The sequence below is a fragment of the Rhincodon typus genome, chromosome 36, assembly GCF_021869965.1.
Source record: "Rhincodon typus isolate 14 chromosome 36, sRhiTyp1.1, whole genome shotgun sequence".
Lineage (NCBI taxonomy): Eukaryota > Metazoa > Chordata > Chondrichthyes > Orectolobiformes > Rhincodontidae > Rhincodon > Rhincodon typus.
This window is the reverse complement of record NC_063367.1, coordinates 23,480,799-23,496,421: the sequence shown is the minus strand read 5'-3', so window position 1 is coordinate 23,496,421 and position 15,623 is coordinate 23,480,799. Positions and strand designations below refer to the sequence as shown.

General features: G+C 40.5%; 2 protein-coding genes across 8 annotated transcripts in view; both read left to right on the top strand.

Annotated features, from left to right (window-relative positions):
• fam189a1 (family with sequence similarity 189 member A1) overlaps window positions 1–15,623 on the top strand; it is a 335,517-nt gene that overhangs the window by 218,053 nt on the left and 101,841 nt on the right. The gene's annotated exons all lie outside the window — the stretch shown is intronic.
• Window positions 1–15,623, top strand: part of tjp1a (tight junction protein 1a) — a 150,247-nt gene that overhangs the window by 91,482 nt on the left and 43,142 nt on the right. For all 7 annotated transcript variants that reach the window (XM_048617234.1, XM_048617233.1, XM_048617232.1 and 4 more), the window contains exons 9-17: window positions 1,359–1,519; window positions 2,161–2,266; window positions 2,640–2,790; window positions 3,699–3,807; window positions 4,078–4,297; window positions 4,669–4,853; window positions 5,676–5,771; window positions 7,647–7,729; window positions 7,822–8,032. In XM_048617234.1, coding sequence (XP_048473191.1) covers window positions 1,359–1,519; window positions 2,161–2,266; window positions 2,640–2,790; window positions 3,699–3,807; window positions 4,078–4,297; window positions 4,669–4,853; window positions 5,676–5,771; window positions 7,647–7,729; window positions 7,822–8,032 — 1,322 coding nt within the window. The remainder of the gene's footprint in view (window positions 1–1,358; window positions 1,520–2,160; window positions 2,267–2,639; window positions 2,791–3,698; window positions 3,808–4,077; window positions 4,298–4,668; window positions 4,854–5,675; window positions 5,772–7,646; window positions 7,730–7,821; window positions 8,033–15,623) is intronic.

The following is a 15,623-nucleotide window of genomic DNA, read 5'->3' as shown; positions in this document are numbered from 1 at the left end:
AATAAAATTATTTTTTTGTATTTTGGCTTGTGTTTTCTTTCCTTCCTAATGACCGCCTACTGGTAAATCATATGATAAACTATCTTTACTATCTTCAATGAGATCTCCTATTCTCTTACCAACTGAAGATTTCTCTTTTCCCCAGTTTCTATCCCTTACACAAATTGATGTCGAAAGCCAAACTTAGATTTATGTACCTGCTCATAATCATCTGCCATTTCCACTGCTAATCTTGGAGCTTTAACTCTGCTCTTCCACATAAGTTCTCACTAATTCATGCAGTGAACTTTTGAAGTCCTCGAAAATAATTGTCTCTCTAATAGTGTCATATGTTTGATTTATTTTCATTCCCCTTATTCCCTTACTATGTTTGATTCTTTCTAAACTCAATATACGTTTGACCAGGTCCTCTCCTTAAATTCCTGAAAAGGTGTCTGTAGGCTTCTGGTACTAGCTCATATGTACTTAAGATGGCATCTTTCACCTCCATTATACACCAAACTGCCTCCCCTGACAGTGATGCAAATACCTCATTAGCTCTACCAACCAACTTCGTTTGGATCAACAATACCCACATGGTCACCAGCCATTTCACTTGTTTAGCCATTTTCTCAAACGAAATGAAATGAAAAAGGCTTCTACATCCTTCTCATTGAACTTGGGCAATGCTTAGATATATTTAAACAGAATTGCTCTCCATCACTGTGCTTATTACTACTCTTACATTTCATCCCTACCACCATTTTTTTTCAGTCGACTTTGGGTTCTCAGCTCCACCCTCCCTCGCTCTCACCCGTCCTCCCTCTCTCTCTCTCTCTCTCGATTGTAGCAGGGAAAGATGTACTGCAACAACAAATCCAGCAACAACTGCTGCTGTTGAAAGATAGCAAGTACTATAGATGCTGGAGTCAGAGTCAACACTGTGTGGAGCTGGAGGAACATAGCGGGTCAGGTAGCACCAGAGGAACAGGAAAGTTGACATCTCGTGTCAGGACATCGATTTCCTTTTCCTCTGGTGCTGAGATTGTAAAACTAAGAAACTAAAAATCCTGGTTCTATGAGAGCTTGACCATACCCATTCAGGCTGCTTTTATTCCAACTTTATTGTAGAAAAAAATAGAAGCCTCACAAGGTGTTCCCTTTGCTATTTTTAATAGACACCTTCGCACCTCTGTCTTAAAAACCTTTCTTTGAAAACAAATTAGAACAAAATAACTTGTTTAAGCTATAGTATCATGACACTAATAACTTATTCAAATCACAAGGTCACTAAGTACTCACGAAATACACACACGTTCTTTGTTTCAAAAATGTTTCAAAAGTGAACTTGAGTGAGAAATTTTCAAATTTTTTTAAAGTCAAAGATCTCGTGAAGATGATGTAATTAGAGGACCCAAGACTGGAGCTGTGTCAACACCAGTGAAAAATACTGAAGAGATGTTTGTACCTAAAGCTGTTGAAGAGCCTATGACTGCCGTTGTTGATGATAGAACAGTGAAACAAGTTCCTCCATTACCAGGTCAGTTGTAAAAATCATTATTGTTTGGAAGGAAATTATGCTGTTTTCAGAAGCATTGCTGGGAGAAGGGACAGCTGGAGAGTTTAGTAGGTGTAATTGATGGATTCTGCGCCTTGCTACATGACAAGATTACAGTTAAAAGGCAAATATCACTAGTGCCACATTATTCCCTTTGAAACTCTTATGTAAATATAACTAGTTCAGGACCGACCAACCTCATCCCGCCCCCTTGACCTGTCTGTCCTCCCTGGACTGACCTATCCCCTTCCTAACTCCCTACCTACACTCACCTTTACTGGCTCCATCCCCGCCTCTTCGACCTGTTTGTTTCCTCTCCACCTATCCTCTCCTCTATCCCTCTTCTATCCGCCTCCCACTCTCTCCCTATTTATTTCAAAACCCCCTTCCCCTCCCCCTTTTCTGATGAAGGGTCTAGGCCCGAAACGTCAGCCTCTCTGCTCCTATGATGCTGCTTGGCCTGCTGTGTTCATCCAGCCCTGCACCTTGTTGTCTCGGATTCTCCAGCATCTGCAATTCCTACTATCTCTAGTCAGGACACAGTTGTGGTTTAAGGATGCCCTTCCTTTTAAATTAGAGAAGTTGTTTTACGAAACAATACCTAACATGAACTATTTCTGCAGAACCTAAACCTGTGTATGCTCAACCTGGCCAGCCTGATGTGGATTTGCCTGTTAGCCCATCTGATGCACCTGTTCCAAACTCATCACATGATGATGGAATGTTGAGGTAATTTAGCAATCCTACCCATACCAATGCAGAGCTTCTTAAGAAATAATGTGATTGTGCCATAATCTATAACATTGAACTTCATGTGTTTGAATAATTAAGCTGAAATTTCCTTCTCTTCACTACTTAGACTAGATATCATCTAAATTTCAATGCACAGGGCTTCAGACAATTGGTCATTTGTTTTATTTTGAAAACTGCATAACAGTACTTGTGCTAGAAACACCAGGAAGCAATGCATGTCCATACATAGCATGTACGTTCTATTTACCGCTCCCCCCTGCCCCCACAAAAAAAAACTTGAGCAAGTTTTGCCAATGGATATTTAACTGTTCTTTGCTGTGGTCTAACTTCACACAATATTCTCTTTCAGGCCAAGTATGAAGCTTGTGAAGTTTAAGAAAGGAGAAAGTGTTGGGCTGCGCCTGGCTGGTGGAAATGATGTGGGAATATTTGTTGCTGGAGTGTTGGAAGATAGCCCTGCAGCCAAAGAAGGTCTAGAGGAAGGAGATCAGATCCTCAGAGTAAGACAAGATGTTTGCAGTGAATTCTGTTGGTTGACTGTTCAATGCAGTCCTGATGAGATTCGATTGTTTCCACGAATGAAGTAAAATTATCATTAATAGTGACTTTTGGAAAGTTGTAGTTTGTATTTAATCGCTTATCATTGTCAAACAGCATTGTACTCATCAGGGAGATGTAATAAAATAGAGTTCACTAATTCTTGGGAAAGAAAATCTTCCACCTTTAATACAATAGAATCCTTACAGTGTGGAAACAGGCCATTTGGCCTAAAGAGTCCATGCTGACCTTCCGAAGAGCATTCCACCCAGACCCATCCCCTGCCTTAACCCAGTAACCCTACATTTCTCATGACTAACGCACCTAACCTCGACATCCCTCAACACTACACGGTAATTTAGCATGGCCAGTCCACTAACTTGCACATCTTTGGATTGTGGGTGGAAACCGGAGTACCTGGAGGAAAACCATGGAGAGCATGCAGACTCCGCACACAAGTTGCCAGAGGGTGAAATTGAACCTGGGTCCCTGGCAGTATGAGGCAGCAGTGCTAACCGCTGAGCCAGTGTGCTTTTCCCTAGTTTGGGCTACACATGACCTTGGACCTAACTACGCTCTGAAAGTATAAATAAAAATGAAATCATTAAAATAACTAATTTAAATATTTAATTATGCTTAAACTGCAATTCAGAATAGGAACTGAAATTTAAATTGACGTTGATCATGGTTCATGAAAATGTAGTGTCCTTGGTGAACCTTTTAAAGCTCATTTCAAGACACTAAGAGATTCAGCTTGGACTGGGCACACGTATTTTATGGGATGTCTTAGAAAGAAATGTTTAAAATGGGCAACTAATATTTTTAATGCATAGGGAAGTGTGACATTATCATCCAGTTGTCGTCTTCACAGGTAAATAATGTGGACTTTGCAAATATCATCCGTGAGGAAGCTGTCCTGTTCCTGCTCGACCTTCCAAAAGGAGATGAGGTCACTATCCTTGCACAGCAGAAGAAAGATGGTGAGTTGTTTCACTGTAGTTTCTTATTCACTGTGAGCTTGATGTAGCAGCTTTAAACTGGAAGTCTTAGAACTGTTCCAAAGCAAGTGTAACCAAGTTGTTGAAATTATCCTATAGATCTTTAATGCAAGCAAACGTCTTTGAAAAAAGAAATGTTAGCTCAAGGGATTGTGTGACCTACTCCTGTTTCTATTATTAAATGTCTGAAATTGACCAATCTTATCTGTATCTTAAATGCTGGTTTCATAGCACAATACTTGCTTGTTCCAGTTTATCGGCGTATTGTGGAATCTGATGTGGGCGATTCCTTCTATATACGGACTCACTTTGACTATGAAAAGGAATCACCATATGGTTTAAGTTTTAACCGAGGCGAGGTATTCCGAGTGGTGGATACACTCTATAATGGGAAGCTGGGTTCCTGGCTTGCAATTCGAATCGGCAAAAACCATAAGGAGGTGGAAAGGGGCATCATTCCAAACAGAAACAGGTGTGTAATCAGAACTTTTGCCCAATGAGCATTTTTGCTTCAGTCTATATGATCTTATGTCTGTTGTAAACCTGAGGAATTCCCACCTGAAACTACAGGATTATACTATTGTCAATGAAATGTTCTAGTAGTAGTCTGGAGAACGACTGCACTCAAATGAAACTAAAGCAATTGGGATTAGGGCTCTGTGTGTTTGTCAAATTAAGTTTAAAGATTTGTTTTAAAATAGAATTTGCAAAATAGAAGACATGAACATGATTTAAGTGCTCAAAATAAATTAAATGCAGCATCAAATCATTGTTTAGTTCCATGGTTTAATCACTGAGTAACTTGATTAATATAATTCACCTTTCATATTTTGTGCTAACTAGAGCTGAACAGTTGTCTAGTGTGCAGTACACACTACCCAAGACTGCTGGTGGGGATCGGGCAGATTTTTGGCGGTTTCGTGGACTTCGCAGTTCAAAGAGAAATTTGAGGAAAAGCAGAGAAGATCTTGCAGCTCAGCCAGTTCATACCAAGTTTCCAGCTTATGAGAGAGTTGTTCTTCGAGAAGGTAAAGGGGAAGGAACAAAGTCTTTGCTGGGGTGAAGAAATCACTTTCTGCTCACTTGGGGAAAATCTCTGTCAACCTAATTTTCTTTTATCATTTGTTCTCTGTGGGAGTACATGAAAACAAGTCCACTTTGTCAGAATTCCCTTTAGAAAGGACAGTTAAACTTGATCCTTGTGGAATCGAACCAACCAATATTGATTCTGTCAAGTATTATATCAAGTGATTTATTTAAATAAACACCTGATCCTTTTGGAAAACACTGAGGATTGTTAAAGCTGGTATCATCTCAAAAGTATTGCCTATATCTAGCCCCTGACCAGGGCAGCGGGGTACCATACCTTTCCCAGATAGTTGTTAGGTGGCAGAGAGCTGGCAGATTAAGTCAAAATACTTGCTCTTCCTATTGCAGCGTTGTTCACTGTTCCCAACCGACTGGGGGACATGGTTACTAGCCTGCGCAATTTTATGTATGTCACTGAGAAAAACAATTAAATGAAGGCATGTTAATGATTGTTATTGTGGTACCTCTGAATTGTATGTTAGATCTTGGAATGATGAAATCCACTGATGTGCAGATGTCATTTTTAACCAACTGCCTGTGCTCTTTGTCAGTTTTACATGCATCAGTCCTATGAATTCTAAATGCCTTTAATCCCATGTTTCCTCCTGTCCTACTCCCTCCCCCAGATTAACGATGACCTAATGTGTCACCCAACTGAATGTCTAAACAAGTCGAAATGTGTTGAAATAATGAAGAGTGATTTATAATATACACTGCACAGTGTTGCTTCTGATAATTGTGTTGTCTTTTTTTTTTAAAAGCTGGTTTCCTGAGGCCAGTAGTCATCTTCGGACCTCTTGCTGATGTTGCTCGAGAGAAACTTGCACGGGAAGAGCCAGATTTGTATGAAATTGCAAGTAAGGTTTTCTGTTCTGTTCCTTAGAATCATAGTCATTTACTGCACAGCAGGCCATTCAGCCCATCAAAGTTAATCTGGTTGGTTCAACTCCCCTACTCTGTAGCTCTTCAAATGTTCATCCAGTTTGCCTTTGAAATCTGTGATTTGTTTTTGCACCAAATGACTTTGTGGCCAGCAAGTCGTCATCTACGTTTTTTGGTAATAATTGGTGCTGGGGAGTATTCTTGTAAGTGAGGGATATCCTCTGATCCTTCACTCAAGTGACCATAATTCAGGTGAGCATGGGTATTAAATTTTCATAGGGTATTTGAGCAGAGCAACCATTGTTGTGAGGGAGACTTTGGCAGAAATCTGTTTGTGGTTAGCGTCCAGGAGCAATATGTATCTGGTACTGACTTTGGTGGTTCTTCCTAACCATAAAAATGTGCAACTAATAGTTGGATATTTCATGTAATTCATCACATTGCAAATTAGCTCATCTCTAAGTTACATTTAGGTGAGATTCCACAAGATTGCATTTTGTACCAACATTGAATTAAACTGAATCTTTCAAAGGCTCCTTGAAATTTAGTTCAGTTTTTAAGTTTGTAGCTTACCTTCTGATTCTTAACATCCCTTTGTCTTAAATTATTGCCATCTGCAACTAACAATGCTTTCCAAGTATGCGTCAACCCAAATTTTCAAGTTGTTAAATGAAGGTTTAGATCTAATCTCGAGCCAAAGTGGGCATGTGGTCTCATAAATAGTTCCCTTGCAGAGACTATGTTTGCATTTCATGGAATTGAATTTACTGGGATTTTATTTCTGGAGATAACTAATTGTATTGATGTTGTCTTAGAATTGTAGAAATTTACAGCATGAAAGAAGGCCATTCAGCTCATTGTGTATCCGGGTTGAAAAATAGCCATGCAAATAAATTCCACTTTCAAGTTCTTGGTCTTATTGCCTTGTATGTCATGACACTTGGGTGCCTATCCAATTTTTTTTTCGCAATGTTATGAGGGTTTCTATCTCTACCATCCTTTCCAGGCATTGAGTTCCACATCCCCATCACCTGCTGGTTGAAATATTTCCCTTTGGAACCCCTCTAAACCTCCTATCTGTCATTGTAAATCTATGGTGCCCTTTGTTATACAGTCAAACAGCATGGTAACAGACCCCTTAGTCCAACCCACCCATGCTGAACAAGTTTCCAAAACTAAGTTGGTCCCACTTGCCTGTATTTGGCCCATATCCCTCTAAACCTTTCCTATTCATGTACCTGCCCAAAGGTCTTTTAAATGTTGTAACTGTACCTGCATCTGGATCTTTTAAACTAAGGAGAGCAGTGACTTCCTATTCACACTATCGAGATCCTTTTAAATTCCCTTAAGTTGCAACTAGTTGTCTTCTCAACATCCTTTGCTGAGAAAACAACCCAGCCTATCCAATCTTTCCTCAAAACTAAAATTCTTTCTATTCAAGTTTTCATGGATCGTACTGTTTAAGGTGTGCTGGAGCCAGATTCAGTTACAGATTGCAGAAGGGAAATAGATAAACACCTGAAGATAAATTTGCAGAATAAGAGGGAGAGGTGATGAATTGGTTATTTATTTTTTGTCACATATTTAGAAAGATAGTGAAAAGTGCTTCATTGTCACAATCTGGCACCATTTTGAGTTATAAAAAGAAATGAGTTCATCCTCTGTGTCAGGGGTCCTAGCTGAATTGCTCTTTCAGAGGGTTGGAACAGACTTGACAGGCTAAATTGTGTACTGCTTTAACATAGAATACTCTGAACAGTGAAGGGGAGTTCAGTGAATTGGAAATGAGACAGGTTTAATTATTTGACTTTAAACTGTTCTGCTTTTTAAATGGTATTATTTGATCACAGGGAGTGAGCCTAGAGATGCTGGCACTGATCAACGCAGTTCTGGAATTATTCGACTACATACTATCAAACAAGTCATCGACAGAGTAAGGTTACTTCCTGTGTCTAAGCAACTTTTGATTGTAAATGTGAGGTCTGGTTCATATTCATAAGTGCCTATCTGCCTTTGTTACATTAGGATAAGCATGCAGTGTTGGACATTACTCCAAATGCAGTGGACCGTTTGAATTATGCACAGTGGTACCCAATTGTAATTTTCCTAAATCCTGACTCCAAACAAGGCGTTAAGACCATGCGGCAAAGACTCTGTCCTGAGTCCCGAAAGAGTGCTAGAAAGTTGTTTGAGCGTGCTTTGAAACTACGTAAAAACAATCATCATCTCTTCACATGTGAGTATAATGCACTATTCCTAAATGTGCTGCAAATATTACTGGACTTTTGTGTAATTGAGGGCTTTTATATTTGTGTGTATATATTATACTGAATCTTAGGAGTAGATTCATGTATAATTTTAAATATTATAAGCCAGCCATCACTTATCCATCTTTCATGATGTAAGATTATCTTAAGTTGCTTCATAGGCAATGAAATATTTCTGTAATGTTGCCACTTGCACAGAATATTTAAAATTGAGGCGGAGACTCAAAAGTGTCAGGGTGCAGATGGTGATGTATAAATGAGAATTGGTGCTATTTAGAATTCAAGCAGCTTAGCTTTGGATGGGCACAGATTCCTAGAGAATATAGTGTTTGTGGCTGGCGGGGGACGGCTCTGCAGTAATCCAGTCTGGAAGTAACAGCAGCATGGATGATGGTTTCTGCAGTGGATGAACTGAGAGTTAGAGATGCAAAGATTAAGGTTTGTAATCTTGATGGTAAAGAGGATGTGATGTCAGAAACTTGTATGCAGAGTTGTAAACTTGGGGGAGGCCATGGCTAGTGGTATTATCGCTGGACTGTTAATCCAGAGACCCAGATAACATTGTGAGGACCTGGATTCGAATCCCGCAAAGACAGATGGTGAAATTTGAATTCAATAAAATATCCGGAATTAAGAATCTATTGATGACCATGAAACCATTGTCGATTGTTGGAAAAACCCTTCTGGTTCAGAAATGTCATTTAGGGAAGGAAACTGCCATCCTTACCTGGTTTAGCCTACATGTGACTCCAGACCCACAGTCATGTGGTTGACTGTGAAGTGCCCTCTGGGCAATTAGGCATGGGCAATAAATGCTGCCTAACCAGAGATGCCCTCATCCCGTTAATGAATAAATAAAAAAAGACAGCCTGGTTCAGCCTTAAATGGCAATCCAAGAGAAGGGTTGAGTTTGATATTTAAGGACCAGTGTTTGTGACTTCAGTCTGATCCGTTGCTGGATGTCAGTCAAGCAGTGTGACTTAGCAGAGGCAATAGATGTATTGAGAGAGGTGGTGATACAAAAGCGTTTCTTGCCATTGGTGCATACGTGGGATACGTTCCAGTGGTTGGAGTCATGCCTGACACATGGATGGTTGTGGTTGTGGGAGGTCAATCATCTCAGCTCCAGGACATCTCTGCAGGAGTTCCTCAGGGTAGTGCCCTAGGCCCAACCATCTTCAGCTGCTTCATCAGTGACCTTCCCTCCATCATAAGGTCAGAATTGGGGATGTTCACCAATGATTGCACAATGTTCAGCACCATTTGTGACTCCTCAGATATTGAAGCAGTCCATGTTCACATGCAACAAGATCTGGACAATATCCAGGCTTGGGCTGACAAGTAGCAAGTAACTTTCGCGCCACACAAATGCCAGGCAATGAACATCACTAATGAGAGACAATCCAAACACCGCCCTTTGACATTCAATGGTGTTACCATCACTGAATCCCCCTCTATAAACATCCTAGGGGTTACCATTGACCAGAAACTCAACTGGACTCACCACATTAACAGAGTGGCTACAAGAGTAGGCCAGAAGCTGGGAATACTGCAACGAGTAACTCATCTCCTGAGTCCCCAAAGCCTGTCCACCATCTACAAGGCACAAGTCAGAAGTGTGATGGAATACTCCCCACTTGCCTGGATGAGCGCAGCCCCAACAACACTCAAGAATCTTGACACCATCGAGGACAAAGCAGCTCGCTTGATTGGCACTACATCTACAAGCGTTCACTCCCTCCACCACCGATGCTCAGTAGCAGCAGTGTGTATTATCTACAAGATGCTCTGCAGAAATTCACCAAAGATCCTCAGGCAGCACCTTCCAAACCCACGACCACTTCTACCTAGAAGGACAAGGGCAGCAGATATTTGGGAACACCATCACTTCCAAGTTCTTCTCCAAGTCACTCACCATCCTGACTTGGAAATATGTCGCCGTTCCTTCACTGTCGCTAGGTCAAAATCCTGGAATTCCCTCCCTAATAGCATTTGTGGGTCAACCCACAGCAGGAGGAATGCAGCGGTTTAAGAAGGCAGCTCACCACCACCTTCTCAAGGGCAACTAGGGATGGGCAAAAAATGCTGGCCAGCCAGTGATGCCCACATCCCACAAATGAATAAAAATAATATGTGTTTTGATGATACCATCAAAAGATAGCTTGTGGTTGAGAAATTGGAAGTGGTTAAGGGACTTAAGTGTCTCAAAGAAGACAAAATTATTGCTTAATAATTATTGATATGAAGGAAGATGATGTTTGTAATGTAACATCACCCTAAGTGAAGCATATACATGCTTTGTGGGATATGGTTATTTCAGCTTGATTCCAATTTTGATTGAAAATTCTAATCAGTAGCTGCTTAAGCGCCCAAGGTACGTAGGAGCTGTGACTAATTTTCTTCATTTACATAGTTGCATTTGTAGATCTTGGGTGAGTTAGAAATTTATGAATGCCACAGTGTTTGAGTTCAGTATAAAATTTATCAATGGCCTATTGTTTAAGTTTGGAGAGAAGTTAAGAGTTTTGTTACTATTGCATTTGCACTTCTGGAAAACTTTGTCATTGAAACTTGTTTAATAGGTTGCAGTTATTTGGTTTTTCAGCGATGTTTCAAAGAATTGCCTTAAGAACAAAGATTAGTTAAATATAGACCACTTCACTTAACCAGGGAAGTTAAGGATAGCATCAAATTGAAAGAAAAACAAATAACATGGTAAAGATTTGTGGTGAGTCAGATGTTTAGAAGGTTTTAAGAACCAACAAAATCAAGACGAAGACTAACTTCGAGGGTAAACTTGCAAATAATATCAAGATGGACAGCGAAAGCTGAAAACAATCTGTCTGTTAATATCAGCAAAGCTAAAGAACTCATCATCGAGTTTAGAAAGAAAGGAGAACACGCCCCCATCTATATCAATGGAACTGAGGTTCAGAGACTGAAAAGACAGTGAAGAAGGCACAACAACAACTCTTTTTCGTCAGGTGGCTCAGGAAATTTGGCATGTCCATAAGGACCCTCACCAACTTCTACAGATGCACCGTGGAAAGCATTCTGTCTGGCTGCATAATGGCCTGATATGGTAACTGCTCTGCCCAGGACTAAGAAACTACAGAAGGTAGTGTGCACAGCCCAGACTATCGCAGAAGCCAACCTTCCATCCATGGACACTATTTACACGGCCCAGTGTCACGGAAAGGCGGCCAACATCATCAAAGACCCATTGTGCTCTGGTAATGACCTCCTACAACCACTTCTGTCAGACAGAAGATACAGAAGCCCGAACACACACACAAGCAGGTTCATGAACAGCTTCTTTCCGGCCGTCGTCAGACTTTTGAATGGACTTTAGCTTCATAATGTAACCTGTATGCCTCTAAGTTTTTGATCTGTACATCCTTTGCTTGCTGTGATCTGCCTATACCGCTTGTAAACAAAACTTTTAACTATATATTGGTACAGGTGACAATAAATCAATCAGTCAATTAATCAATCAAAATATATAACAAGGAAGAGAGATCCTAAGATGATGATAGGCTTCAAGCATAGGGCTGGGGAAGCAGTGATGGGGAATCAGGAAGTGGTAGAGGAGTTGAGTAAATACTTTGCAGCAGTCTTCATGGGCAAGGGCACAAATAATATTTCAGAAGTACTAATTAGCCAAGAGACAAAAAGAAGAAAATGAAATAATTAAATAACTGTTACTAGAGAAAATGTACTAAGGAAATTAATGGGGATTAAAGTTGATTTCCCTGGACTTGCTGGGTTACATCCTAAGATATCACACAGGAGATTCTGAGCATGAATTCATGACGGTATGTTGCCTCCCTGGTGCCAGGGTCAAGGATGCATCACAATGGTTGCAGCGTATTATCAAAGTGGGAAGTGAGAGACAGAAATTGTACACATTGGTAAGAACAACATAATTAGGGGGAAGGGCTGAGGCTTTGCAGAGTGATATAGGACGTGAGGTAGAAGGTTAAAAAGCAGAACCTCAAAAATAGTAATTTCTGGATTACTCCTGGTGCCACATGCTAGTGAAAGTAGGAATAAGAAGATAGGTTAGGTAAATCAATGGCTGAAGAGATGTTGCAGTGGAAAAGGGTTCAGATTATTGGATCATTGGATCTCTTCTCGGGCAGAAAAGATTTGTTCAAAAGTGACAGGTTTCACCTCAACTAGAAGGAGACCTATATCCTGGTTGGAGATATGCTAGTGCTATTTGGGAGCTTTTAAGTTAATAGGAAGGGTCAGGCGATCCTGAGTAGTAGTGAGAATAGAAAGACAGATGAAGATGGTTCTGAATTTAAAACAAGAGCTAGTTAATTGGACAAAGCAGGCAAGAGCAAGTCAGATAATGATGTAACTCTGAATTAAACTGCATTTATTTCAGTGCAGGGGCCTTACAGGTGAGGTGGATGAATTCAGGGCATGTATGTGAACATGGAATTGGGACATCATAGCTATTATAGAAACCTAGTTGAGGGAGGGAAAGGACTGGCAGCTCCATGTTCTATGGTTTAGATGCTATGAATGATAGGCAAGAGAGGAAGGTGAGTGGCATTTTTTTGATTAGGGAAAACATTACTGCTTAATGTAGAGATGATGCTCCTGGGGAATCATCCAGTGAAGCTGTATGGCTGGAACTCTGAAATAAGAAGGGGATGATCACCTTGATGGGACTGTACTGTAGGCCCCAATAGTCAGAGGGAAATTGAGGAACGAAAATGCAGAGAGATCTCAGAACTATGTAAGAATAATAGGGTTATAATAGACAGGGACTGTCTTAGTATTAAGGGCTTGGATGATGAGGAATTTGTTAAATGTGTTGAAGAAAATTTTCTTGATCAATATGTAGGTGTACCCACTAGAGAAGGAGCAAAACTTGACCTTCTCTTTGGAAATAAGGCAGCTGTAGTGACTGAAGTGATAATGGGGGAGCACTTTGGGACCAGTGATCATAATTCTATTAGTTTTAAAATATTTATGGAAAAGGGATAGGTGTTGTGTAAAAGTTAAACTTCTTAATTGGAGTAAGGCATATTTTGATGGTATGACACCAAAGCCTTCAAGTGTTGATTGGAGTAGACTGTTCTCGGGTAAAGGGACATCTGAAAAGTGGGTGGCTTTCAAAAGTGAGATAACGAACGTTCGGAGGCATTATGTTCCTGTTGGAAGAAAAGTAAGGCAGTAAGAGTAGGGAACAATGAATACAGATATTGAGGCTCTGGTCAAGAATAAGGAGAAGTCATATTAAGTGTAGAAATTGGGATCAAGTGAGTCTCTTGAGTGTAAGGGGTGTGGGGACATCCTGAAGGGGAAAATCAGGATGGCAAAAAGAGGATCTGAGATAAGGTTAAGGATAATCCAAAGAGATGCTACAAGTATATTAAGAATAAAAGAGCAATTAGGAAGAGAGTAAGACTCCTTACACATCAACAAGGAACGACAGGAGATGGGGGGAGATACTAAATGAATATTTCATATCAGTTTTTACTGTGGAGAAAGAAACGGAGGCTAGCGAACTTGGAGAAATAAATTTTGATATCTTGAAAACAGTCCTTTTACAGAACGGGAAGTGCTGGAGATCTTAAAAAAGCATAAAAGATGGATTAATCTCTAAAACCAGATCAAATGTGTCCTAGGACGTTGTAGGAAGTTAGGGAAAAAATTGCAGGGCTGCTGGCGGAGATATTTGTATTATCTACAGCTGCAGAAAGGCTGTAAGGAGAAGCCTGGGAACTATAGACCTGTAAATATGACATCAGTGGTGGGTAAATTGTTGGAGGGATTTCTAAGTTAGGATTTATGTGCATGTGGAGAGGCAAGGACTGATTAGGCAGTGTCAGCATGACTTTGTGCATCGAAATTTTGTCTCTCAAACTTGATTGATGTTTTTGAGGACTTAATCAAAAAGATTGAGAGCAGAGCGGTAGACATTGTCTACATGGACTTTACTAAAGACTTTGACAGGGTTCCGCATGGTAGGCCAACTAGTAAAGTTAGATCACATGGGATTCAGGAAGTGCTTGCCAGTTCAAAATTAGCTTGACGGTATGAGACAGAGGGTGGTAGTAGAGGGTTGTTTTAACCAGCTGGTCACTGCCATGTTGTGGTATCGGCTGGTTGCTTTTGTCCCTCCCCCTGATTTTTGTCACCATCATCCAGACAAAGCTTGTTGAGTTCTTCTGGGTCAAAAGACAATGCTGGGTTGCTGCTGCAGTTCTGAATCTCCCATGCGAGGAGCATGGTCAGGTGCTGATGTGCCATCACATCCAGGTAGCAACTTTGTCTTCAGACCCTGCAGTGATACCTTTTATGTCAAGCCCCCTCCTAAGGTGGTATGCCCTGATGACGTATTCCTTCCTTCAGGTGCGTGGGCTCTGGTATGACATGCAGTTCCTGTTCAAGGAGTGGTCCATAATGTTAAGTCCATTATAAACGTTGTAGTAGAGCATTTAGAAATACATTGTATAATAAAGCAGAGTTGGTTGACTTCATGAAGAGGAAATCGTTCCTGACAAATTTGAGAGAATTCTTTGGAAGTGGTAACAAGCAGGATAGATGAAAGGTAACCAGTAGGTTTAATACATTAGATTTTCAAGATTTCAATTGATAAGGCAATGCACGTTAACTCAATAATAAAAGCACATGGTGTTGTGGATAGTATATTAGCATGGCTAGAGCACTGGCTAACTCGTAGATGATAGGAGTTGGGATAAGAAATGGTGTTTTCAGGATGTCACTGTCTAACTGGTGGTTTGCCACAGGGATCAGTATTAGGGCCACAATTCTTCACAATACATATTAACAACTTGGATAAGGGAAACAAATGTAGCAGATGACACAAAAATAGGCGGGAAGGCATGGAGGATATCACAAAGAGTGAATGGAGATATACAGGCAGGTTGAGTGAACAAAAATTTGGGAGAAAGAAAAGAATGTGGAGAAAATGTGAGGTTGCACTTTGGTAGCAAAGTTGAGCTGACTATTATTTAAATGGAGAAAGACTGTAGAAAGCTATAGCACGGAAGGATTTGCGAGTCCTAGCACATGAATCACAAAATGCTAGCACCCAAGATAACAGTGAAGGCAAATGGAATATTGGGCTTTATTCCAAAGAGAATGGAGTTTAAAAATCTTGCTGGAATGGTACAAGATACAGAGTAGACCACACCTAGAACACTTGTGAACAGTTTTGGACCCCTTATCTCAGGAAAGGTATGCTGGCATTGGAGGCTGTCCAGAGAATGTTCACTGGATCGATCCCAGACATGAAGGGATTTTCTTACAAGGAAAGGTTGGGTAGGTTTGACCTGTACTGTTTGAAGTTTAGAAGTATGAGACACCACCTTATTGAAACATAAACGAGTCTTAGCTCTTGAAAGTGTGGATACTGTGAGGTTATTTCCCCTTATGGGAGAGTCTAGGACCAGAGGATATAATGTCAGAGTAAGGGGTTGCCCATTCAAGACACGGATGAGGAGGAATTTCTTTTCTTGGAATAGCAAATCTATGTGGAATTCTTTACCACAGAGGCCTGTTGAGGCTGGATTATTA